General features: G+C 39.6%; 1 protein-coding gene across 2 annotated transcripts; it reads right to left on the minus strand.

Moving 5' to 3' along the window:
* Nucleotides 1-2,046: 2,046 nt before the first annotated feature.
* Nucleotides 2,047-24,953, minus strand: armc8 (armadillo repeat containing 8). 2 transcript variants are annotated; one of them, XM_053497141.1, is made up of 22 exons: nucleotides 24,890-24,953; nucleotides 21,007-21,083; nucleotides 17,993-18,064; nucleotides 16,560-16,702; nucleotides 16,362-16,459; nucleotides 15,156-15,248; nucleotides 13,798-13,878; nucleotides 13,620-13,695; nucleotides 13,440-13,530; nucleotides 11,943-12,003; nucleotides 11,593-11,793; nucleotides 11,205-11,300; nucleotides 8,729-8,811; nucleotides 7,875-7,956; nucleotides 6,682-6,768; nucleotides 6,483-6,575; nucleotides 6,247-6,396; nucleotides 5,016-5,111; nucleotides 4,806-4,901; nucleotides 4,644-4,716; nucleotides 3,319-3,412; nucleotides 2,047-3,197 (listed from the first exon to the last, which is right to left on the minus strand). In XM_053497141.1, exons 1-22 carry the CDS (start codon nucleotides 24,932-24,934, stop codon nucleotides 3,164-3,166), a joined length of 2,022 nt encoding a protein of 673 aa, XP_053353116.1. In that variant the 5' UTR covers nucleotides 24,935-24,953; the 3' UTR covers nucleotides 2,047-3,163. The 2 variants fall into 2 exon arrangements, with proteins under 2 accessions (XP_053353116.1, XP_053353117.1); XM_053497142.1 differs by lacking the exon at nucleotides 24,890-24,953 and adding an exon at nucleotides 24,631-24,650.
* Between the last annotated feature and the right edge of the window lie 785 nt (nucleotides 24,954-25,738).

Here is a 25,738-nt window from a genome sequence, read left to right on the forward strand (position 1 = left end):
TCCTACTGACTTATATACAGTTCCCGCTGGATAAATAATGACCCTGGTATCTTTTGGCTAGGGGTGAGTTCCTAGATGTCTGAGCCTGCATGTTCTGTAGCTACATGACCATCAGCAAACACTGAGGGATTGAGAGGTGACTGAATGAGAGAACTAGGTATGATGGAAAGTGGATGAAAGTTCGACCAAGCCGCAGGACCCGTCCCACTCACGGCCATTTGTCAGGTCCGTTAGGATTTAGACAGGGACATCGGCTTGCTTTCTTTTGTCTCTATATACCACTACAGATTGGAATTGAGGTAAAGCAAAAAAATGTGCTTGAAGTGTAGAAGACGAAAGCCTTTTTAATGGGTTTAACTAAAATAATGCATTGACCAAAACGAGAAATACATAAATTGTGACCTCCAGGGCCCTCCATTTTTACAGGCTCAAAAGTAATTGGACAATCAATCATTAAAAATTATTAATCTGCTGATCTGCTTTGTCAGGCCAATTTTCTTGTCAATTAATGAAAGAATATCTCTACAGAGTTCAGAATTCCTCCTGATACTTCAATCAGCAGTCACATCATCAGTAAACACCAACGAGCCAATTCCATACAAGGTAATGCTGTCACACTGCCTCCACTATGTTTAATGGTGTGGTTTGTCTTACAATACGAGCCCTTTCTTTCCTTCTCCATATTATTCTCTTTCACTCACTATAATACAAGATTGCATTGTATCAGAACTGGGCGGACTTTTTCAGGGTTTAAACCTGGCCTTCCTGTTCCTGAGTGTTAGGAGTGGTTGTTATTTTTGAGAATAACCATTTGTATGAAGGCATCCCTTCACTTTAACAATGATGCACCTACCTTCTCTAAAGCATTCTCAATTTGATTAGTTGTTAGGGTATTTTCTTTACCAAGGAAAGGACTCAGAGATCATCCATTTTAGATGATCCGAGATCGTCTCCTGTGGCCTTTAAAGACTTTTGATGTTACTGAGCTCACCAGTGCAATCATCCCTTTTTTTTAAGAATGTCCCAAATTGTTGATTTGACCACTTCCTAATTTTATATAAACACCTCTGTGGACTACATACTGAAAATGTCTATGAACAGCTACAAAATGGAAATTTGGTCTAAAATGGAAAATGGAAGTTTGCTCCTTAATTCCACAACTGGCCAACAAAGTGCTTATCAGTCAGTTGTCCAGTTTCTTATGAGTAGGGCTAATCAATTTGATCAAATAATTCACATTGTGATTATTTTGACAAATATTATGATTTAAACTGTGATATGTATCTACAGTATAACATGCATCATTTTGTATTCATTGTATTGTAGGCGAACACCAAATGATACAAATTCTCATAAATAGAATGTTTGGCAATAAAAGCTTTAAAAAACAAAAAACTTAAATTACTGACAAACTGTACATAAATACAGAGTCATTTGGGACTGAAAAATCTCAAGTCCATAATGCATTTTCGTTTTTTATGTGATTAACTGTGCGGCACTACTTTTGAGCCTGTAAAACTTAACAATTGCATACAAATGTCTAAAGGTTAGATTTTTGCTAAATCTCCTTAAATTAAAGCTCAACATTTCCAATTAAATCACATCTTGACTACTTCATTACTTAATTTCAAATTCATTGTAGTGGTGTACAGAGGGGAAAACACCAAAATGATGTCCTTGTCCAAATACCTATGGATCCTGCTACAAAAATTTTATTATTAATTTCCAGTCCTTGCAGCAAATCCCCCCCCCCCCCCCCACACACAAAAACAAACATGGTAATGTGACTTGTGAAGGTCTATCTGCTCATAGCATCAGTACAATCAGCAGTAAATCAAATCAAAGCTGTATCTGATTCTCTTGTGTCAGGATTAAAACCCATTTGAGTGAGAGTTGAAATTTATTGTTTGCGTTGTGCCTGGTGAAATTTTTTAAAGAACTGTATTCTTTAACATGCCACAAGGAAACAAAATACTTTTAAACTTCTCTAGAGCTTGAAGCGCAACGGGTCGCTCTCCGAGTCAGACAAAAGACAGTAAGCAGTGGCCGGCTCCGTGGCAGTGGTCTGCATATATTTCAAGGGGGACATCCATTGTCAAATTCCAAATGAAGGAGGAAATGCTGGCGGTTAGGGGAAATAAGGAATGAAACTCCACTTAAGAAAAACAAAGAGCGTACAAACAAGAGCAGCACCTTCCACCTGTTAGTCTCACTCTCAGATCATATATTCTGCTTTTGGATTTTGAAACCCGAGGCAATTCAGGTACGTGAGACGGGGACAATCGGTTTACACACCAGCATTAGACATAACACAAATCAGTTTTAAAGAAACCAATAATCTAATATCATAAATTAAAAAATAGATATTCAAGGTGATTAAAGCAACACCTTTACTTTTAGTGCCTTTTAAATTCTTTATATTATTTTAAATGTGAGTCTGCAGCATTTTACCCCAACAACAACTTGTAGTTTCTGCTGTATTGTCCTCGTCACCTACAAATTATCATTTAGAGGAAAGAACACAAGGAAAAGTAAATCTGGGGGAAATTATAAATCAAAAAATATATTTATATATTTATATATATATATATTTATATATATTTAGAGAGAGAGAGATATTTACGAGGTATGTATCCACAAAAAGCAGTCTTGTTTTAACTTTGTCCTCTCTTAACGAAGCCCCTCTTAAAACAACATTAATTATTAATGCTAATAATTACAATAATATCAATAACAAGTCAGCAAAGTGAAACAAGGAGGCGACCGCTCCCTTTGACCCTGCCATTAGTCTGTTTAGCTTAGCAGTCTGAGACGAAGTCCAAAGCACCAAAGCATCCAAACCACCAGGTGGCACTGCAGCACAAGCAGATTAAAGTCCTTTTTTTTTTTTTTTACTGTCCAAAATCCAAACCTAAAAAAAAAAAAAAAACAGAGGAAAAAGCCACAAAAACCCATCTTCTACGAGTTCAGCACAAAAAGTAGAAGACATGTTCGCAAGCGTTCCATTGCCCCTGGCAACCACATCTCTAGGTTATGGCATTGATCGGGAGAGTCTCCGTAGGTTCGAAAGGTGTCTTGTGCAACAAAACAAAAAGTCCAAAAAACTCAAACAGAAGAGAAACAATGTGAGGCCAATCTTAGTGACGGTTGCCTTCGCTCAGTGTCACGCCAAGTACTGCGCCAGCGCCGTCTTTGCCCTGAGACAAAGACAGAGAAAGACAGAAAACATGAAAAAATGGTTCACAACAACAGAATATTAGTGTACATTGGTGCATATCATTGGTGTGTGTGTGTGTGTGTGTGTGTTTGGGTAATTACCTGTCAGAGAGGTTCGGATCTGATGACTGGGAGAGTTTGTGTAAAATATCTACAAAACCCATTTCCTTTAATTTATCCTGCCTCTCCTGGGCACCTGTAGGATCGAAAAGAACGACAGAGGTTACTTAATTACTACCCAAACCTCACACTGTTCTCAAACATCTAAAAGCTTGGTGGTTTAAATTGCCCTCGGGCATCAATGTGTGCATGCGTATGTGTGTGTGTGCGCGGATAGTCTGCAATGGACTGGTGATGGATATCAAGGTTGCATTCCGGCGTTGCTCCCATGATCTAGGGACAGGCTCACTGTGAAGCACAATGAAGATGTGTTTCACTGGGCCCCCGAGTGGCGCAGTGGTAAAGCGCTCGCCCTATTATCCAGGGATCGCTGGTTCGATCCCCGGGTGATGCTGTAACCTCTCACAGCCGGAGGCCTAGAGAGAGCTGATTGGCCAAGCTCTCTCAGAGGTGAGGGATGAGAGGTACTCAGTGCTCCCACATTAATCACGGCTCTACTAGCCAATCAGGGGCGTCTGTGAGCTCGCGGAGGGAGTGGATAGTGCTGTTCCTCCGAGTATGTTACGCCGCCCCCAACGGTGCGTGAGCGAGCAGTTCGAAAAAATGGTTGGCGATGTCACGTGGATCGGAGGAAACACGTGGGTCAGTCTGCGGCCCTCCTGACTGAGTGGCAAGCTTAATGTGTGAGTCTTCAGCGACAGGGACGAATTGGACACGACTAAATTAGGGGAGAAAATCTGAAAATTCGAAAAAAAAGGGAAAAAAAAAAAAAAAAAAAAACTAAAACCCTGTTTAATAGGTGTAGCTTTACCCAGTATATAATCCGGTATGATTAAGGACATTACCCATGTCAGATTAAAAACTGTTGCTTTGCTGTCCAAATCATAGCTGTAGTGCAATGCAGAAATGAGGGGGGCTCAAGACTTTTGCACAGTGCTGTGTGTGTGTATTATATTGTTTTATGTTTAATATTAAAGCGAACTGTAATGAATATTTTTTTTATAATGGTATTTTCCTGACAGATAAAAGCATCTTTAGACACAATGATTTACGCTAAACATCTAAACTCAGCCAAAAACATGTTGTGTTTAGCTCTGCTTGAGACATCTGGATGTGCGTCAGTCCATCCTTCTAGTCTGAGGACTGTTCTCAGATCAGTCTGATTAGAATATTCAAGTGGAATTTGAGTAGTATTTAATAACAACAATCATCTTTCTTTCTTAATGAATATTTTGCTGACTGTTTAGTAAAAAGTCTATAATTTCAAATCGTCCAAAATATTTGACTTTTGTCCCTATCATTCTCACCGTCCTCCTCATTCCACACCAGGTTGCAAATGCAGCAGGTGGCAGCTAGCTGTAGTTTCACATTGGAGTGTCCCTGTGACAACACAACCAAAACCGATCAAATACCACAGGTGGAAAAAAAACATGACTATTTATGAGAAGGAAAAAAAATGCAGGTTATACCATGTAGTACTTGACTTTCTGAAGCATGTCGTCGTTTGTCATGATGAGCTCCTTGGCTGTGTTTCCGTCAGCAATGTTGGCCAGTATGCACAAAGTCTGAAAAAACATGCAAGAAAGTAGCTTTTATTTAGGTCTTCATTAACAAGATGTGCAGAAGTCAATTCTGAAATGTAAAAAAAATAATAATAGTCTCTGAGGATGTGTTCTTACCTGTTCCTTGACCTCCATGCTGTGCTCTCCCTCTAGGATCAGTGTGACTGCCTGCATAATCTGTTTCCCATGAGAGCTCATGATCTGATCTATGTGCTAGAAAAGACAGAGAGAGGATTAACGTGTGTGCGCGAGAGTGCGAGAGAGAGACTATAGCTGAGAAAGCTTATAATCTTGTTAAAGGTTCTTTGTAAGTGTGTATTGAGAGGAGTGGTGGATATGCAGACCAAAGAAATCTGAGACAATGTACATGTGGTACCGAAAGTGTGAGTGTGAGACATGATGTGTGCACCATGTGTACATATACTAAGAGGGGTGTGGTGTGACTGAGGCGCCATTGGAAGTATAAAAATAAAAAATTTTATTTTATAGGGACAGCACAAAGCTGATAAATAATCACAAAGACCTTTGTCCTGAGTGTTTTTTCTACCACATAAAGCAAGTCCCCAACTTTTGAACATTCGAGTTACGAATTTCTGCAGGTACAAACGGACCACACATCTACGAACATTCGTAGATGCAAACAAATGTACAATGAGTCGACCTCATCGGATTCAATAAATCAGTCTGGGAGCACAAAGATAGAAAATGTCCATCCTATAAAGTTGTTCCGATAGTGAATAATCCTAATTTTCAATAATGAATCCCTAACGAGAGTGAGGTCACAGTCCAATAGAGCTCTGAGTCAAAATGGCATCCGTTCAAGCACACATTAAACACCGTAGCGATATCATTCCCTCATGTCTTCCCAAACAGGCTTAGCTGCTGTGTCACCAGGATTCCCCTCGAGATTTGGAGGCGGAGTCTCGCAAGAGTATGTGGAACCAAAACACCGGACCTGGTGTTCTAATGCTTTACATTGTACATTTGTAGCAAAAGTGTAAAAGGCTCACTCTGTTGGACTTATGAATGAATTCAACTTACAAACGTGCACCTGGAACAGAACTCGTTCGTAAGCCGGGGACTTGCTGTACTGTTTTTCCACTGGCTCAATATTCTAAAAGTTGCAATTTTACAAAATAACACAACATAGTATAACACCATCAACCTGTATGTTTTCTTTTTAAAAAAAACAAAAAAAACTTTTACACAATGGCGGTCATGGAATCTGCTGGAGGAGAGAACATAAATCTCAGCTCGGTTATCTTGAGTTTAGTTCTGCTTCCCAGTTCAGCTTATTGGTGTACGTATATAATAAGAGAGTGTTAGTTTGTGTGTACGTGTGGCTCACTGGTCTTGTGGAGAGCAGGTTGCGCAACAGTCCTAGAGTCTTCATGAGGACATTGGTGTCGGGGTCTGAGAGGAGCCGGAAGAGCTGTTCCGTCCCCAGCGCTCTCATGATCTCCACCTTGACCTTCTGATCGGCCTGGAAAGCCATGTTCTACACAAACACACACACACACAAACTTTACACTGGTACACAATCTTGAGGAAAATGTAACACGCGTTAAACACAGCAGTTCTGACCATGAGAGCCCAGATGCCGTTGACCCTCAGTGCAGGACTGTCGCTCTGTGTTAAGCTGCATAGTAAATCTATCACTCCGGACTCCAGGATGGGCTGCGCACATTGGACACAACATTGAGTTAAATAAGCTTAATGTGGAACTGATGAAATATTTTTCTCAGGTCTGTTACAATGTGTGTGTGTGAGAGTGTATAACGACCTCTTTGCTGGGTGAAAACTCCAGCAGCAGGTTGCATAGTGTTGAAGAAGCCATGACCAGCACTTCATCTGGGGCGTTCTGTAACAACTACATACACCAAAACAAGTCAGAGAAGCCTATTAAATGTGTGTGCATGTACTAGAGAGAATCAAAAATTATCCACACTCTTGCTGCAGAATTCATTAAAAAAAAAAAGGACACTCTCCTTGCTTTTTAATAAACTCTGTCCATGTGTCAACAAGCTTCTGTATTCCTTCATTAAAACCATTTTTAGAATGAGCTGCGAACTGAAAAAATGAGCCGTGTGCCTTCTTCACTTCTTCAAATCAAATTCTAATTTAATTTGTCAAATAAACAACCATACACAGCAGTGAAACGCTTAAATGACTGTTTGTGACTTAAAATGGAAAGATAATGGATAGAATAGGAAGAAAAACTGCACTAAGAAAAATTTTAAATGTAAACAATTTGGGATGAATTACTAATCTACAAATTTTCAAAGTTACAACAAAATATAATTAAAATATAAATAAATATAAACTATATAAAATTGCACAAAACGTGCAGAATGTGCAACATAAAAGGGTAAAGATAAGGCGTGTGGGTATGACGGCACCAGTATGAGTGAAACATGAAGTATGGAATGAAATGATGTTTGTTAGCAGCAGTGTTACTGCCCATGTTTTAAACTGCAAGTTAGTCCTCATTTTATGTGTAAAATAAGATAAAAAATGATCCGTGTGCAAATGTGCAATGTGGGGAGTGATGGGCTTTAAGTGAACATTTTGCCCTTGAGGCAAAAAAAAAAAAAGAGCAAGCATAAAGATTTCAGGGTCTTTGGCTCAGTATTTAATGGGCTAGACGATCGACATCAGAGCAACTCCAAAACTGCAGATCTTGTGGGATGTTCCCGTTCTGCATTGGACAGGACCTACCAAAAGTGATCCAAGGAAGGAAAACCAGTAAACAGGGAATATTATAAGTGAAGGTCATAAGGAGCCAAGGCTTAATGATGCATGTGGGGGGTTAAGTAATGTAGTATGATGCAATAGAAAGCTACTGTAGCTCAAACTGCTGAGAAAGTGAATGCTGGTTCTGATAGAAAGGTGTCAGAACACACAGTGCACCATGTTTGGGTGTTTGCGTTTGTGTGTGTCACAGAACAGTATTTAGGTGATATTCCAAAGTCCAACCTTCATTAGCGGCTTCCACACTGCGTGATCATGGAAACTCGTCCTCAGCTGTTGTACTGATCGCGATAAACTATGGAGACACCTGAGAAAAAGAAAGATAGTGAATGAGAAACTAGAGTACAGTGAAACCTCGGATTGCGAGTAACGCGGTCTGCGAGTGTTCCGCAAGATGAGCAAAGATTTTTAATAAATTTTGATTTGGAAAACTAAAAAGTGTTGGTTTTACGAGTACCAAGTATCATGTATCACGCATGCGCTTTTTGTTTTGATGCTGAGCATCACATGATCACAACTGAGCCAATGGTTTTTCTCTCTTTTGTGCTGCGGAATTGTGGGTAATCGTCTCCCCTGCTCTGTCTTAGTGCTCGACCTGCACTGGCATAATCAACATCCGTGCGCGTGTACTGTTTACTATAACACTGTGACCACGTGTGTGCGCGTAAAACATATTTTATTTTGTGTCTGTATGCGTGTTTTTAAGTAAAGTGCAAGTTTATTAGCATTATTAATTATTTATTATAATTTGTTTTATTTTTACTTAATATTTTGTGTTAATTATTTTCATGCATTTTTTGGGGGGGTTGTGGAACTAATAATTTGAGTTTAAATTATTTCTTATGAGAAAATTCGATTTGGTTTACGAGTGTTGTGAAATATGAGCAGGCTTCCCGAACAAATTATGCTCGTAATCCAAGCTAATTCTAACTGTACAAACATTATGATTTCCCTTCTCAGAACACTCTTGAGAGCAAAAAATCACCAGCAGAACCCTACAATAGTAATACCTAAAAACTTTAATGTGAGCAAAAGAGGGGGCTGAGTTAGGGTTGAGTAAAGAGAGCGAGATACAGTACCTGACGGCGGCTAAGCGGACCTTTATACTTGACTCAGACAGGCCGCTTACTATCCTGTCCATCATGTTTTCTGTCTCTGTGATCTGCAGGAAAAGAAAGAGAGATAATTGATAACAGTCTGTAAAACCAAGTTGGGGAATCAAAATGCATTTCTTTTTAAGCAATGGATGTCTGCTTAAAAAAAAAAAGGCACGCATTTACACATTGATAGAAATGTTAGCTTCCGTTTTTTTTCCAACAGGAACTTTAGTTGCAGTGCCACTGGGGAAGATTTCTGTTGTTTATTTGGTCGGAGCCAAATTGGTCAAATGCAGCCAACAAAAAACAAGTGGCCTACAGTTTTTACAAACTGTTTAAGTAAATTGGGGAAGAAAAAAACAAGTCTTTAAACTTGAGCTTCATGAACACTGTTGTGTTAAAACTTAAATTACCATAATATTTAAATAAATAACCCTAACATAATTTAAAAACAAAAAAATTGAAAAACAGCTTTGGGATTAGACTGCTTCCATCTGCACATTTATGTAAAAAATGTGGCAGATGGTATTATTCAGAGTGATTCGCAAACCTTGCAAACAGAAGATTTCTAAAGATTTATATCACGCATCACCAAATGGCGAACCTGAAACTGGACTGAGTGACAGTTATACTGTACCTGGACCCTGATACTTTTCTTTTAAATCAAAATAATTAATGTATTAGTAATATAGCGCTTTTTCTTCACGGGGTGGGCGTGGCCATTCGACAGAGCCAATCACTGCGATAGTTTACCGTCTATAGACACAGTGTGTGAACACAGCATGGCTTACTCCGAGAAATGTAGACTATGAAAACTGAAAACTGGAAAAATCAATATATGTTTATTCTTAATCTTTGTCTCGTATGTTCAGAAACCGCGACGATAATAAAAAGCAGCAAAGTGACGCACCACTATGAGACAAAAAAAGTGGGTCGTTACAGCAAACATATTGAGGTGGGGGCGTGTAAAATACCTTTAACATTCATTACAGCCCAGCAGCGTGCTAATAAAAATTCACTAAAGATTGATTAAATATTGTTGCACTTAAATTCAGTACTCCCTGATTAATAATCCAAGGTTACCATTTTTGCCTCATGCAAAAACAAAAAAAATGATGTCGCCAAGTATTAGTGGACTCCTGTCTATCACACTTGTATTTGGTTCTTTTTTGAACTGCTGCCGTTCAAAACACACAGTTGTCTAAAATGTCTCTGTATGCTCCAGCATTTCAATTTCCCCCTCACTGGAACTAGAGGCCAAAACCTGTTCCAGTATGACAATAATACCCCTGTGCACAACGTGAGCTCTTCGAAAACATGTCACGGTTGGAGTGGAAGTTACTCAATGTCCAACACCAAGCCCTGACCTCAACCACCAAGAACACCTTTGTAAAAAATTGAAACGCCGATTGCACACCAGGCATCCTCCGCCAACATCAGTGCCTGACCTTACTCACGCGGCTAAATGAACACAGTTCCCCATAGTCATGCTCGAAAATTTATATCTATCTATATATCTATATATCTATATATATACACACTCAGCAAAAAAAGAAACGTCCCTTTTTCAGGACCGTGTATTTCAACAATAATGTTGTAAAAATCCAAATAACTTTACAGATCTTCATTGCAAAGGGTTTAAACAATGTTATCCATGCATGTTCAATTAACCATAATCAATTAATTAACATGCACCTGTGGAATGGTCGTTAAAACCTTAACAGCTTACAGAAAGTAGGCATTTAAGGTCACAGTTCTAAAAACGCAGGACACTAAAGAGACTTGTCTACCGACTGTGAAAAACACCCAAAAAAAGATGCACAGGGTCCCTGCTCATCTGCGTGAACGTGCATTAAGCATGCTGCAGGGAGGCATGAGGACTGATGATGTGGCTAGGGCAATAAATTGCCATGTCCGCACTGTGAGACGCCTAAGACAGCGCTACAGGGAGACAGGAAGGACAGCTGATCATCCTCGCAGTGGAAGACCACGTGTAACGACACCTGCACAGGATCGGTACATCCGAATATCACACCTGCGTGACAGGTACAGGATGGCCACAACAACTGCCCGAGTCACACCAGGAACACACAATCCCTCCATCAGTGCTCAGACTGTCCGCAATAGGCAGTCCATGAGGAGGAGATGCACTGCAGTACTTCAAGCAGCTGGTGGCCACACCAGATACTGACTGGTACTTTTGATTTTGAGCCTCCCTTTATTCAGGGACACATTGTGAAACATTTTTAGTTTATGTCTTATGGTGTTGACTCTTTGTGTTCATACAAATATTTACACATTAAGTTTACTGAAAGTAAAAACAGTTGAAAGTCAGAGGACGTTTCTTTTTTTGCTGTGTATATATATATATATATATATATATATATATATATATATATATATATATACACACACACACACACACACACACATATACACTGTATATATGACAGCGAACCTTTTTTCTAATGTCTTCATCGTTTGAGCCAAGAGAGGCGTAGAGTTTGAAGGCTGCTTGTCTCAGCTCGTGTGCATGCTTCAAGTCATGATCCAGCTAAAGACAGACAGACAGAGAGAGAGAGAGAGAGAGAGAGAGAGAGAGAGAGAGAGATTATCAGAGATAATCCATGGAAAATATCTGATGCTTTAATTAACCATGCCACATTCTGTTCCTAATTAAATTAAATGTGCAGCTCATTGTTCACTGTCATCACAACAGCCTTTTCCATTCACCTTCACATGAACATGTTATTTACAGATTATAAAAGTTTCATAAAGCCTTTTAATGTTAACCTTTAAATGGCAATGAACAAATGAAATCAGCTTTGAGTGTCTCAGTGTCTCACCCTCTTGATGTCAGTGATGGCGCTGACTGAGCTGGGGTATTTGAAGTAGTCGGCTAGCATGGCCACCAGGTGATCCGTGACGCTCGCTATCCTCTGGAGTTCCACATCAGGCTCCATCAGGTAGGCCAGCGTCTCTGCCCCTTCCACTCTCTCCTCCAATAACCGATCCTTGCTGCACATGCGTACCAGGCACGGTAGAGTCTAAGCACACACACACGCACGCACACGCACACACACACACACACACCATGGGCAAGACGGATAAACATATACAGTAGGTGAAGATAAAAATAAATTAAATATTAAATACTAATTTACAGGAAATATAAATGTAAAACGTCTTGCATTACCTTTAGTATGATACAGTTTTCATCTGTTTTGATGGCTCCCGCTCGACACATGTATGTTAAACTGAAAGATAGATAGATAGACAAAGAGAGAGAGAGAGAGAAAGAGAGAGAGAGAGAGACGGAGAAAGAAAAAAATGAAAGAAAAATTAAGTGCCCAAATATGCAGTTCCTCAAATGTCCACTGGGGGCTGGCTCCAAAAGTGAGTCAATAAGCACAGAGCCCAGGGTAAAATACAAAACTTAACAGCAGAAATAAATATGCTTACAGCCTAGTACAAAAAAAAAATTCAATAAAAAATCAATTTTAAAAAATTACATTAAGCCAAAAAGTTATGCATAGTCAGTGGCATGAAGGATTTGAGGGACAGCTGCTTTACAGGCGTCAAACTTCTAGCCATGTGCTGTGCATGACTTTAGCTAACCAGCTAACTGGAATCCCTGTAGTTTGAGTTGACATGCATTACCATAAGGTACTCCATTCATTCCACCCATTTGCCCATTTATTTAGCTCCAAAATTTTGGAATAGCCTTCCCAGACAGTGTTCGGGGCTCAGACACAGTTTCCCAGTTTAAAAGTAGACTCAAGACGCATCTCTTTAATCTGGCATACGCGTAACTCATCCCATAACTTCATACTTCAGTACATCTATCCTGAATGGCAACTACGCTAATTCTCTCCATCTGTTCTGTATTTTTCTACCCATCCTGAGGCATCTGGACATTGTACCAGCTTCAGTAGACAAAGGCCAACCCTGCGAGGATCCTGAGGCATCCAGAGAAGGACCAGCTCCAGCTGGATTCTGCTTTATGATGGTTGGAGCTACACATCCTGCTCCTGTGATCCCAGTGATCCAGACCCCATCTGCCCTCTGCACCTACTGACTCATACCTATGTTGAACTGGACTTCATGTTAATTTAAAGAATTTCTGTTACATTGTACTTTCAGCTGCATAACACACATGAAGTTATATCATCTCTATCTGTTATCACCCAAATGAGTATGGGTTCCCTGTTGAGTCTGGTTCCTCTCAAGGTTTCTTCCTATTGCCATCTCAGGGAGTTTTTCCTTGCCACTGTCGCCGTCACCCTTGGCTTGCTCATCAGAGAAATTTCATTCATAATGAATTTCTTTCATTTTTGTGAAGCTGCTTTGAGATTATGACCATTGTTAAAAGCGCTATATAAATAAAATTGAATTGAATTGAATTATGGATTGAACAGGGTTTAGGTAGAGTCAGAGCTCCCAAATTTGAGCTTCAAACCTGTGAAGCTCTTTAGAAAACCTATGGGCGACATTGCAGAGAGTGTATCCAGGTGTTTGTATAAAGTCTATGCCTGAAATAATTTGAAAAAAAGTTCTGCAAAGCCATTATAAACTCTGAACCACTAGAGGGAAGTATGCAGTATGTTGAACATCACAAATATCCTAAAACTATCTTTCCACACGCAGAGCGAGGGCACAGTGTGCGAGTTGTGTCCGAGTGAGCAAGACTCACCATTTGGCTGCTGTCAGCTGCATTTCAATGGGCTTATCTCTTTGCATCATTCGCACCAAAACCTGAGAGAGCAACTCGCTGCCCACCGGCTCTGAAAATTACACACGCCATCAACATTTACAAGCCTTTTAAGAATTAAATTAAGAAAAGGTGGGGGAAAAAAATGAATGACCCTCTTACCTTTCACCAGCATCATGGAGACCTGAGGGTTCTCGTATGCAAGGACGGAGAAACATTTTAATGCCTGCATTCGTACCTGTACAGAAACAGAGAGGGAAGAGAAAAAGATAGTCTGCAATTGTTTTATGTGATCGCACAGTGTTTGTGTGCGTGTATGTCTGGATTTAATGTGGGGTACCTTATAGGACGGTGACGTGAGCAGCGGCGCGATGTTCTTGATTGCACCATTGTTAAACAAAACTGTCTGGTGCTCTGGAGTCTGAACAAACAGAAAAATGTAAAAAGGCTAAAGGACATAAAGCAGGATTTAAAACATCCCAGAATATAAAATTGCCCAGGTACATATAACATAAAGACAGCGTTTAATTAAATCCAATTGAGTCAGTGATCTAAACTCTGTTCAATAAACAGGTCCACGAATAGAGGTTTGTGCAAATCCTTTGGATATAGTTTCAGGAGTTAAGATGGAAACAGGGTATTTTGAGAAATTCCAATGAGGAGCATAAAGAACATTTTAGTCTATAGTTTGATTTTTTGTGCTTCTACACCAACATGCATGTTATATTTGTTGTGGCAACAATACAGTATAACTGTTTATCACTTCGGTATATATACACTGCCAGGCCAAAAAAAGTCACACACTTTTTAAGATTTCATTCGGTCACCTTTAGCTTTGATTACAGCACACAATGTGGTGGCCGGGTCATGTGTGAGGACGATTACTTATGCTCCCAGAACCAGTCTTTCACCGCTAGAGTGCTGGAATATGTCTGTTTCATGCAGGAAGAAAAACTCCATGCATGGTCACTCAGTACATAGGGATAGGGTCAATCTGGAGTCATCAGAACACAGGGCCTTTCTTCATTGCTCTAAAGTCCGATCTTTAAGCACTTAGCGTACTCAAACCTTTTTTTCTGTTTAGTCTCACTAACAAGTTGTTTTCTGATGGCCACACAACTGTTAAGTCCCAATATCATGAGTTCTAATTACATTGTGTGTGTGTGTGTGTGTGTGTATAGGAAATGCTCTTTCTCTTTCAGCAACTTCACCACATGTTTACATCATGATTTTTCTGACCATGTTTTTTCCACAAAGTCAACAGTTCAGCAGTCCTTCCAGATTTTGATAATGTGTCGAAGGGTTCTATACCCAGTTCCAGTTATTTCAAATATTCTTAGTTGTTTTCTTTTTGCCTTTTTTTGGCCAGGCACTGCAGTAAACACTTAAAAAAAAAAAAAGAAAAAAAAACATTTCTTGCACTTTTATTAACAACACAAAAAATTAGGTCGAAAAATAATACAGGAATAATATAGTCTAGAAACGTCACTGAGTAAATTTAAATTAGTTGGATAATCCTATAAAAAAAAGTAAGCTTCCCAAAACAGTCATAATTAATGAGCCTACAAAAAGACTCCTTCAAAGATGCAATGATATTTTCTTTGGGATTTTACTGACACAAATATACAATGACCTTCTGACAGTGTTGTAAATTCCAAATGTCAGTATGTAAAGAGGATATAGGTGTGTGTGTATTACCTTGCAACAGTGAGAGAAGATCTGGGTGATGTACTCTTGTGTGCGCTGGGACCGGCTCAGCAAAGACATCAGGTGAGGGATCACAGTGGGGTCCTGATGAGAATAAGAGTGGCTGTAGATAGTTTGCTCCGCTTTAACATGCCCATGTCTACGTGTCTACATCTGGCCTTATCTCAACACTTATTGTCTATACCGCTTATCCTGTACGGAAATCTAAACCGAGTTAATAGTATGTGTACACTAATTTCACTTCATTTACTTTACTAACTGACAGTAGTGACTTTTAATCATTCCAATGAATGAATGATTTAAAAGTTTTATATTAACAACAACAACAACAAAAACACACATCAGACAGCAAACTTTACACAACTACAGAAAGAAAAAGTTTATAGAATTCGTAATGACTACACCAGTACCAGCTCAAATACTATGTTGCAGAGAAATAATCATACAAACCAAAATAAACCAAAATATATTATCAACAGGTCAACAACAAAGGCACTTTCACATCTCTGGTCTAATACTAATTGACAGTTACACTTTACAGCAATAGTTTTACATAAGGGCATTTGTTTTATAAATGTTTGTTTGTAAATCACAACCCACAAATATAAAAGTTATTGTACTTATTATTAAATTCTTATTGTTACGAGCCTGTTTAACTGATGACTTAAAAAAAAATGTAACCAAAAAAACGTAATCCAAATCCCAACAAGTCGAAAGCAAGTCATAAATAAAGTCCAATTCAACCTTGTGTTCATGAATAGGTTTATGGTTCCAATATACAGAAATAAAATTAGTGTACACACTTGAGTCTAATATTTGAAAAGCTGAAGTAAGTTCTTGAAATAAATCTAAAGTTTCTAAAGAGTTTTCTTTAAAAAAAAAAAAAAAAAAGTTTTTATATTTTTGTTCTATTTTCCCCACATGGTGATGTGGCTTATGTACTGCTATTGTTACTGTTAATAATAATGACTTGACGTCTCACTGTGTGTATCTGAGACTGTTCTCTCAGCGGAATTGTAAAGGAACACTTTATTTATTGCTTTACCTTGAGGAAGCCTCTGGTTTAAATTCTAACACACAATGCCAGAGAAAATAACGCAGCCGTACAAGGATGCATCATCGAGTTAAAAGTTATATACAAACCCAATACACAACAATCCTCAAACCTAAAGCCTGTGCTGTTCCACACCGTCTTACCGTGTAGAGTAGCTGCACCGGTGTGACAGGACTGATGAAGACCGTTCTTAAGCAGCGTAGACAGGCCTCGATGAAGACCAGGTCAGGACACAAGAGACCTGCAAAAAAGAGACAAAACTTATTGTTTTACCAGTATAGAGGTTTGGGAACAGAAATGTGGTGGAATTGAGAGTGAGGCAGAGAGAAGAGGACAGAGACCTTGCAGCAGAGCGGGGATGATGTGACAGTCCACCAGGGACTTGATGTTGTTCTCAGTGCCCATGGCCAGGCTGCCTAACACCACGGCACATTCTGTCCTCAGTTCTGCACTGGATGAGCTCTGCTGGAGTAAATACAGGAGCCTACACACACACACACACACACCTCCAAGGTTATACTAAATTTAAAGAAGTGATTTAACAACTGCTCTACAATAAAAAAAAAAAAAATAAATAAATAAATAAATAAAGATGGAATGTCTCAGTCTGCACAATGAATCAATGTAAATGTATATAAACACACTTTCTAGAAATAAGCCTTCTACTGGAGAAACACAGCTTTGTCGTTATCTAGGGCCCTGGTGTGAAAACGTCCTATTCTTATTACCTTTAGGATTATAAAGGACGTATATAAATGTAAAAAATATTGTATAGTCAGTGTGGTGATACATGTAGAGTGCTGTGAAAAAGTATTTGCCCAGGTCCTATTTTTTCACATATAACTCAATTAAATGATTCAGATCATCAGACTAATTTTAATATTATACATCGTAACCATTTCCAGATGGATACACATAAATTATTTGTTTGTCATTTGTTCTTGAATTCCTTTAGATCACAGAATGATGTGTTGCCTTTTTAAGATCTTTTAGCGTGCTTCACTCTGTCAGACAGGTCCTATTTAAGTGACTTCTTGATTCAACAGGTCTGGCAGGAATGAGGCCTGCGTGTGGCAAGTGAAATGAAAAACTAAGCTTTCCAAAAAAATGTAGTTAATCACAGTTTATTCAAGATTTAGCTTTTTCCCATAGGGCCAGGCAGGTTTAGACAGCTTTTTCCCCGTAATAAATTAAATCATCATTTAAAAAAATGTGTTTTGTATTTATTCCGGTTATCTTTGTGCCATATAAAAATTAGTTTGATGATCCTAATAATTTAAGTTACAAATATATAAAAAAAACAATCACGATACAGCACTGAATAAATTTTTCCACCTATCCCTGTAAAATATTTCAGCAGTTCAAATTGAGCGTCACATTGTCATGACGAGTCAATGACGCTAGTCAAAATAGGGGAAGTGAAGTGACACTATAAAACACAACCATGACAATTGTTTCTAATTAAAAATAATCAATAACTGTCTGTTGGTTTAGCATCAGATTGATAAATCATGATAGTTAGATTATTTAGATAATAATGGACAAGTTTCACTGAGTTACAAATTCATTTCATGTTCAGTTCAGAAACACACACACACACCTCTGACGTACAGTATTAAAATAAGCAGTGCGATGTTAGAAGCTGCATCATTATTATACAACTATTACAAATCTGTTTGCCTAAAAAAAAAGCAGCCTCTGGTCATATTTTAGGTGTGTTTGTGTACAGTGTGAATCCGGGAGCTGAACACCGGCAAGATGTGGCTCCGCCTACCTGGGAACGGCTCCCAGCACGATCAGGTTGGCCTTCTGTTTGTTGTTTCCGATCACAGCATTCTTCATGTCACTGTGAAAACAATCGATTTTCATGTGTTACACTTTACAATACTCAAGATCCATATATAGAAGTAATATCAGAAGAGAGGAGATATTTTACATGTTGAAATGTGTATAAAATCTTTTTTTTGGGGCTGACTCTGTAGTTACTGTCTGCCATAATCACAAGCTTTATTTTCAGTGCTGTGTAAGCTTGCTAAATTTATTGTAATGTTTTTTTTTTCCCTACTGATAGCGATCCTGATGTACGTTTCTAACACTTTTCTATATTGTTCGAATGTACTGTATATACAGAATAATAAAGCCACCGTCAGGTGATGCGAATAATACTGATTATCATAACATTACAATGGCACGGGAAGGGGCGGAAATATATTAGTCGGCAGGTGAACAGACAGAATTTATGTAATGTTAATTTCGTTTAAAAATATTTGTCAACGACCTTTCAGGGATGTTAATGAAAAGTGACGGAATCGGCATGCTGATATTGTTGAAGAAAAAGACGAGACTAAAATGTGTTTTTAAAAAATGGAAAAAACTACTAAAACATGTCTTTATTTTCGGAAAAACATAAAACGTTCGCCACAATCCGTTGTAATACGGTGTTCAGTCATTATGGCACGAGCAGCAGGGTTTCCTGGGTCAGGGCGTGCGGCATGTGTGTCTGCAGTGACAGGGTGTTACAAGTTCAGTCATCTTTAGCTCTTCCTTATTACAGCAGTATTACTCGGGCGAAAGAGAAGAGACGATATTCGGGCCCATTTTCTTTATACTGTACCGAAGAGAAAAAGCCGATGCGTAGTAATATCGGACGGGAAACAGTGGGGGCACACAATTGCTGGGAAAAATACCACAAACCTGAAGAGACGCATCAAGCCAGACCATAATAATCACCCAGTTTTCCAGCCTCTTTGTGGTAATTACGTTACCGCATGTTAATATAATTAATGTATGTTGTGGTTTATTTTATAGTTAAACTGTTGCCAAACACATTAAGCTAATAGATTAGCGAATGATTGTGACCCATAGAAGCTACAGTATCCCTACAACAGTCCAAGAGCGTAAATTCATAAATGCATTCAGTTTTAAACCTATGTGATTGTCCATACTCTCCTATTGTTTTGTAATTAAAAAAATATGGACATGCAGCAGTTGTTGCACTGGTTCAAAATAAATATAATTAGTTAGCTTAAAACATCAAATGAAAAAAATATATTTTAAATGTCAAAATAACTTTTTGTGAAATGAAAATAGTTTTGGTTGGACTAGATTGACTGTAGGGTTAATTAATAATAATCTAAAATACTTAATTAATAATCTAATAATCTAAAATACTTAATTAATAATAGACTAAAATACTTAAGGGTTCCTCTGATTAAAACTAGACTAAAATGTCCAGACTTTTAGTCGACTAAAACTTGACTTAACAAAATTGGACATGACTAAATATATAAAAACTAAGAAGGACATTTTATCCGGGACTAAGACTAGGACCAAAATTGAAAATAGCCGTCAAAATGAACACTAACACTAGAATTAACAGGAAAAATGAGCAAGTGTGAGGATCTGAGTGACAATGACACGGGCCAAACTGTGATGGCTAGATGACTGGGTCAGTGCACCTCCACAACAGCAGGTCTTGTGGAGTGATCCTGATTTTGCAGTCCTTGGTACGTACCAAAAGAGGTCCAAGGAAGGACATGCCATGACCTGGCGACGGAGTCGTGGGCAGCCACGGCTCACTATGATGAGGGGAAGCGAAGGCTAACCTGTCTCACTGAAAAAGTGAATGCTAGCTGTGATAGAAAGAAAGTTGTCAGAGATACAGACAGTGCATGGGACAGCTTGGTGTGTGTATGGTGCTGTGTAGCACAAGAACAGTCAGAGTGCCCATGTTGACACCCCTGTCCACTACCAAAAGCACCTACAATGGGCAGGGACGCACAGAACTGATGTCTGGAGCAAAAAAAGGAAGTGGTCTGGTCTGATCAATCTTTTACATCATGTGGATGGCTGGGTGCATGTGCATCATTTCCCTGTTGAAGAGGTGGTACCAGGATGGGAAAAGGGCAACCTACTGTAGCAAAGGCAGTGTGACGCTCTGGGCAATGAATAGTCTGCTGTGAAACTCGTTGGCCTGGCATTCATGTGTATGTTACTTTGATACGCATCACCTACCGAGACGCTTTTGCAGACCAAGTTCACACCCTTATGGAAATAGTTCTCCAATAGCAGGATGATGCGCCCTGTATAGAGTCGACTTGGCCTTCAAATATCCCAAATCTCAATACAATCAGCATCTGTGGGAAATACTTTTAAAGCAAGTCTGATACAGAGAGGCTAGAGATGAGGGATCACCGGGGATCACGTGATACAATATAATTACGATTACAAATTGCCTATTTAAAGCGAGTTGACCAAACACTCCATTTGCATGAAGTAGAGGCACATGTGGACGGAGTCGCGTGTAGCCTCTGGTAATTTATATATAATTAATTTATTATAGCTGATCAGTGTACATAATAAAATAAACATCTACGACTATCTGACATTTAATTGTAGATTTAAAATAAAAAATTTAAAAACATAAGCAACTTCTTAATTACGATTTCAATATTGAGATTAATAATGTCAGTCTGTGGCGGTACAAATCTTATAGGGATGTAAGAAGCTGAGCTAAAGCTGCTTATATCAGAGCGGAAAAGTACTGATGAAGCAGCTCGTTAGCAGACAGCTAGCCGTAACTAGAGCTCCGATCTAAAAATAAAGCTGAAAAGATTGTGCACGGTCACAACACAGGAGCATGCACGCACATGAATGTAAAGAAATACAAGGTCCATTTACACACACACAAACACACACACAGTGTACAATAATAATGTTCACCACACATAGACACCGTTATGAATTGATCGTTAAACAGGCAGGTCCGAGGTGTCGGTCTATACTCACATGACTCCTTGAAGTACTTTTTGTGGGTCGGGATCGAAGAGCCGGTCAACATAATGGCGACTAGTGGCTGTGACTTCCTGCATAGTGAAAAGGAGAAGATGGGGGGAAAAAACAACATCACGGATCAGTGCAATTACTCGACTTCATAACTACACAGAGCACAAAACAGCTAAGAGGAGTAGAGCAGCAGGACGAGAGGCCCAGAGCTTGCCCTGAATCCAACCATCGTCAACTCTCTTGGGCAACAGGATGAAAGATCTGACACTTGATAACTCTGTCTGTTTACGTTCATCACGGGACTAAAGTATCTAGAAGGCTAGGGACCCACTTGGATCTCTTCATAGCAACTCCAAATCCGTGTGACGTAATTATAGCGGCCTGAACCTCAGCATTGCTCTAGTATCAAACCTGGCACGTCACAGCATAAGGGAGTGCCGTCGAATGTTTCGTAAACACGGGATTCTTGGATGTCTGTGCAGCATAAACAAAACTTTCACCCAAGTTCCAGTGACGACATGCAGGTCATGAGGGATCTGCATTACTGCCTTATCAAAATCAGGACTGCTGATGGTCACATGACTGAAACACTCATGTGACACTTGTCAAACTGTAAACATGCCAGAACTCTTCTCTACTAATGACAGAGCTTACAAGTGTCTAGGATTAGCTCTTTGCTTTCAGTCATGAATATAAAAGGAATAAGAGTTTTAAAACGGTGAACTATACTGATCGAAGATCAGCTCACAATGCCCATGAAAGGCACTTTATTGACCAGCTTTGAGTCGAATACTGAGCAGAGGCTGACTCGAAGCTTTACGTTGCTTTAATGTTGCGTTCAGTAAAATCACTGACCCTGTGCCAATGTACTTCTAGTGGAGTGTTTCTGAGGCATGCGCCATCACTTATTGATATATAATATGCTGACTGGTAGTCACAAGACTGAGTGGGTTAAATTCTTATCCTGGTCACATCACAAGACTCAAAAAAGGTTCTCTTGTTATGTGTATAAACACCTTCCAGATATACTAGATACGATCCAAATGAAAGTCATATTTCTCTGAAAGTTCTTTGAATCTCGAAAGTCAAAATAGCATCACTCAACCCTGCCTTGTCCCTGGTTCAATATCTGTTACCTGGTTCATCCAGGTTCAACTTCAAGTTCCGTGAAAAAAAAAATCCTCAAGCCAACCCTCATTTCTTCATATTTTGCTTCACGAAAGACATACTTCCTTGCGTTTTTAAATTCAGTCTTGAGTAACAGTTCTTCAAGCTTCCCGAAGGATGTTTTTTGACTCCCATTTTTCAGTCCAGTCCCTGTGCCTGACTAGTTTTGGAGGAATGTTATGTTTGTTAAGCCACACAGTGACCTATGAATCACTCGGGTATAAAAAAATAATAATAATTTAAGGCATAAAACAGTGAGAAACAGGTACAGATGATGACAGATGATCAGGCCGGTGATTAGTACGCTGGTGATGCTGAATGCTGAGTGGTTGGAACAGACAAGAGGGGAAACAAGGTCGCTGCGGAGGTTGTTACATAAACAACCAAGTTTTAAATCGTATCTTTAGGCACTTTGCAGCCTGTCGCATTAAAACAATTATTTTTATTTCTTTACTGTAATCTACATTACTGAATTTCATTTAATGAAGAAAAATGAGGAATGGCTAGGACCACCTTTAAATGAATCAAATGACAATTATAATTTTGGCTTATGACAATTATGAAAACAAAATTAAGATTAAATGGTTACTGTGTTACATTTTCCCCCATTTTTTTGCAGTGATGTTCTCCTTTGGTGTTAAAAACAAAAGTAGTAGCAGTACTAAGTAGAACCCCCCCCATCACGTGTTTTCTCCAAACCATGTGACGCCACTGACATCTTTTCAAACTGCTCGCCCATGCACTGTTGAGGGCAGCTTAACACACTCAGAGGAGGACAACGCTATCCGCCACAACTGGCTGTGCTTAATGTGTTAAGAGCTGTGATTAATGTGGGAGCACTTAGTGCCTTCCCTCCCTCCCCGCTGAGAGCTCGGCCAATTAGCTCTCGCTAGACCCTCGGCTGCGAGAGGTTACAGCATCACCCAGGGATCAAACCAGCGAACCAATGATTCCCCGGATGTAGTTGACACTGGATGTAGTTGTAGTTGATGCACTTGACAACTGCGCCACTCGGGGGGCCCTTGGAGTTACACTGACACACACATGATTTATCCAAATTCTGGTTTAATTTACATAAATTTGAACATATTTTTCCAAAACGAAACCAACCTTACATACGAGGGAGAGTCAAAAATGATCCGCACTCCGGTTATGCTAAAACTCCTGTTGGCCGCACCGTATTATCAGCGCTTTCCGCTCAAGACCACCGTCTCCCTAGTCGCTGCTGTGCGGGTCTGAACGTGTTACATCAGTTCATTTGGAACTGCAGCGCGAGCAAAAATGGACGCCCCACTTGTCAAATGCACCAAAGAACAGCAGCGTGCAGCGATTTGTTTTGTTCCTTTTTTTTTTTGGTCTGAACCTGGTGCCGAAACACCATTTGAACCGATACTCTAAGGAAGGTTACATGGGATAGAGGAACTTACATGATGAGACACGGATTCATCACTACGAGCCTGAGAGTTAACGGCAGAGTATGGACCGAAAACATCCTCAATCACTGACCGAGAAAAAGTTCAAAACTCAGCCATCAGCTGGAAAATTCATCAACACTTTTTTGTAATTCTCAAGGGTTCAAGGGAAAAAGGTTAAACAATTAACAGTCCTCATTACAGTGAGATGCTTATTAAAGGGCTGAAACCTAAACTTCGAATTAAACACAGAGGACGGCTGTCCAAGGGCATCGTGACCTTGCGTGACCTATCATGCGCGTCCGCACACTTCTGCACACACCGTCGACACTTTGTTTTGAGGTGTTAAAGCGGCCTTCCTGTAGGTCCATCGGACTTTCACCGGTTCATTCCGCTGAAAGCAGCCCTATGAGGACGGAGATAAAAATTTGTGGCTTGTAGCTCAAACAAATGTTTTGTTTATTTTTTTTTCGAGAATGGGAATACGAAAGCTCGTGGACAGATGGACAAAGTGCATTTTAAAGCAAGGAGATTATGTTGTTTATGGATATTATGAGGTGGTGTTCTGACATTTCTACAAAATGAATTCTACAGCCAGAGTGCGGATAATTTTTGACTCACCCTGATAAGTAGACAAGTCCAGCTTAAGGCTGGATCCTAAATGACCTCCAGTGTGAGTGCACTAGGTAGGGGTTAGTGAGTGTCCTGGGGTTCTGCTCACTGAGTGCTGGAGCAACAGGACGGGGGGCGTTTCCTCCTCCGCAGCGGCTACTTTCACTTAGCCTGCTAGCCGCACAGCAGCACCGCAGATTTTAAACATTACTCCCGTGTATAAACTCTCCAGAACAACCAGTACATCCTCTAAATGTAATTAAATTACACATAAATCTCATGTTGTACCCGGTGCTCTTGGCTAAACTCCTTCTAGCCGTCCAGCTACACGGCTAACTAGCAACAACAAACCTGTAAAGTCACACAACTAGCACGACTAGCTAACTTAGAAGCTAACTCACTAACTGTTATACATGTATAAGTTTTCTGAAGTAACCGTTTGGAAGGTGGGTCACACGGTATCCTCTCCGCCCCGAGCCGAGCCGAGCCGGTGCAGGAACTCATTCCGGGTGACCGTCAGCCAACCTCTCGCCTCCTCCCCCCCACACACACATACACATACACACAGCTTCGATAAGCGGTCTAACTCTCTCCGGATAACCGCGTCATGTTAAACACGCTCGGGTCTGACGTGTCGGACCGCCATGCACTCTTTAAAGCCCGGGTTAGTCAGTGGCGGAGCGGCGGAGACTCACCGATAACACGCTGATGCGCAGAGGGGCCTCCAGCAAGCACGCCATCTCTCTCCCCCTGAGCCACGCACACGATTCACACTCGCACTTTCCACACGGTCCGCCCCCAACTGTCAGCTGCACCTGCCACCACAGACTAGACTCTATTATTATTGTTGTTATTATTATTGTTGTTGTTATTATTGTTATTATTATTATTATTATTATTGTTGTTGTTGTTGTTGTTGTTGGGAGTTGTAGTAGTAGTAATAGTTGAAGTGATATCAGCAGTACAAGTAGTAGTTGAAGGTGTAATAGTGGTGGTAGGTGTAGTAGCAGTAGAAGTTGTTGTTAATAAAAGTATTATTAATTGTTGAAGTAGAAAGTGTAGTAGTGGTATTACCAACAGATGAAGTAGCAGTAATATTAGTAATAGTTATGCGTTGGTAGTTTTAGTAATAAAAGTAGTTGTTGTTGCTGTTGAAGGACTAGTTATGGCAAGGCCCTTTAGTATTTAATGTATTTTGATATCACTGTTATGAAGCACTTATGCAATAACTAGTTGACAATGAGATTGTTAACATGGTTAAGTAGTAACAGCCAAAATGCTTAATGAGTAAACTAGTAAAAGGCGAAATGCTCACTATTGGCAATCGGTGAAGCTAATTAGTCCTTACTAGTTAACTAGTGACCCTCAATTTTTTTCTAAGTGTTCACTATCTAACCAAAATGAAAGTTTACTAAAATTAACTAGTAAATTAGTGAAGACCAAAATGGTTAGTAATGTCACTAGTTCAATCCATTTTGGCTTTGAGTATGAAAAGGTTTTACTAGTTAACCAGTATGGTCAAAATGAGTTGCATTAGTGATGAC

This window comes from Clarias gariepinus, chromosome 5 (assembly GCF_024256425.1).
Source record: "Clarias gariepinus isolate MV-2021 ecotype Netherlands chromosome 5, CGAR_prim_01v2, whole genome shotgun sequence".
NCBI classification, from domain to species: Eukaryota; Metazoa; Chordata; class Actinopteri; order Siluriformes; family Clariidae; genus Clarias; species Clarias gariepinus.

Bases quoted from the DNA above. Each gene is read 5' to 3' on its own strand.
- armc8 (XM_053497141.1), bottom strand. From the start codon at position 24,934: ATGGCGTGCTTGCTGGAGGCCCCTCTGCGCATCAGCGTGTTATCG. The intron at 11,301-11,592 runs GTGAGACACTGA...GTCTGTCTTTAG, and splicing joins CCATCACTGACATCAAGAGG to CTGGATCATGACTTGAAGCA. The intron at 5,112-6,246 runs GTGAGCCACACG...TGTCTTTTCTAG, and splicing joins ACCTGCTCTCCACAAGACCA to CACATAGATCAGATCATGAG.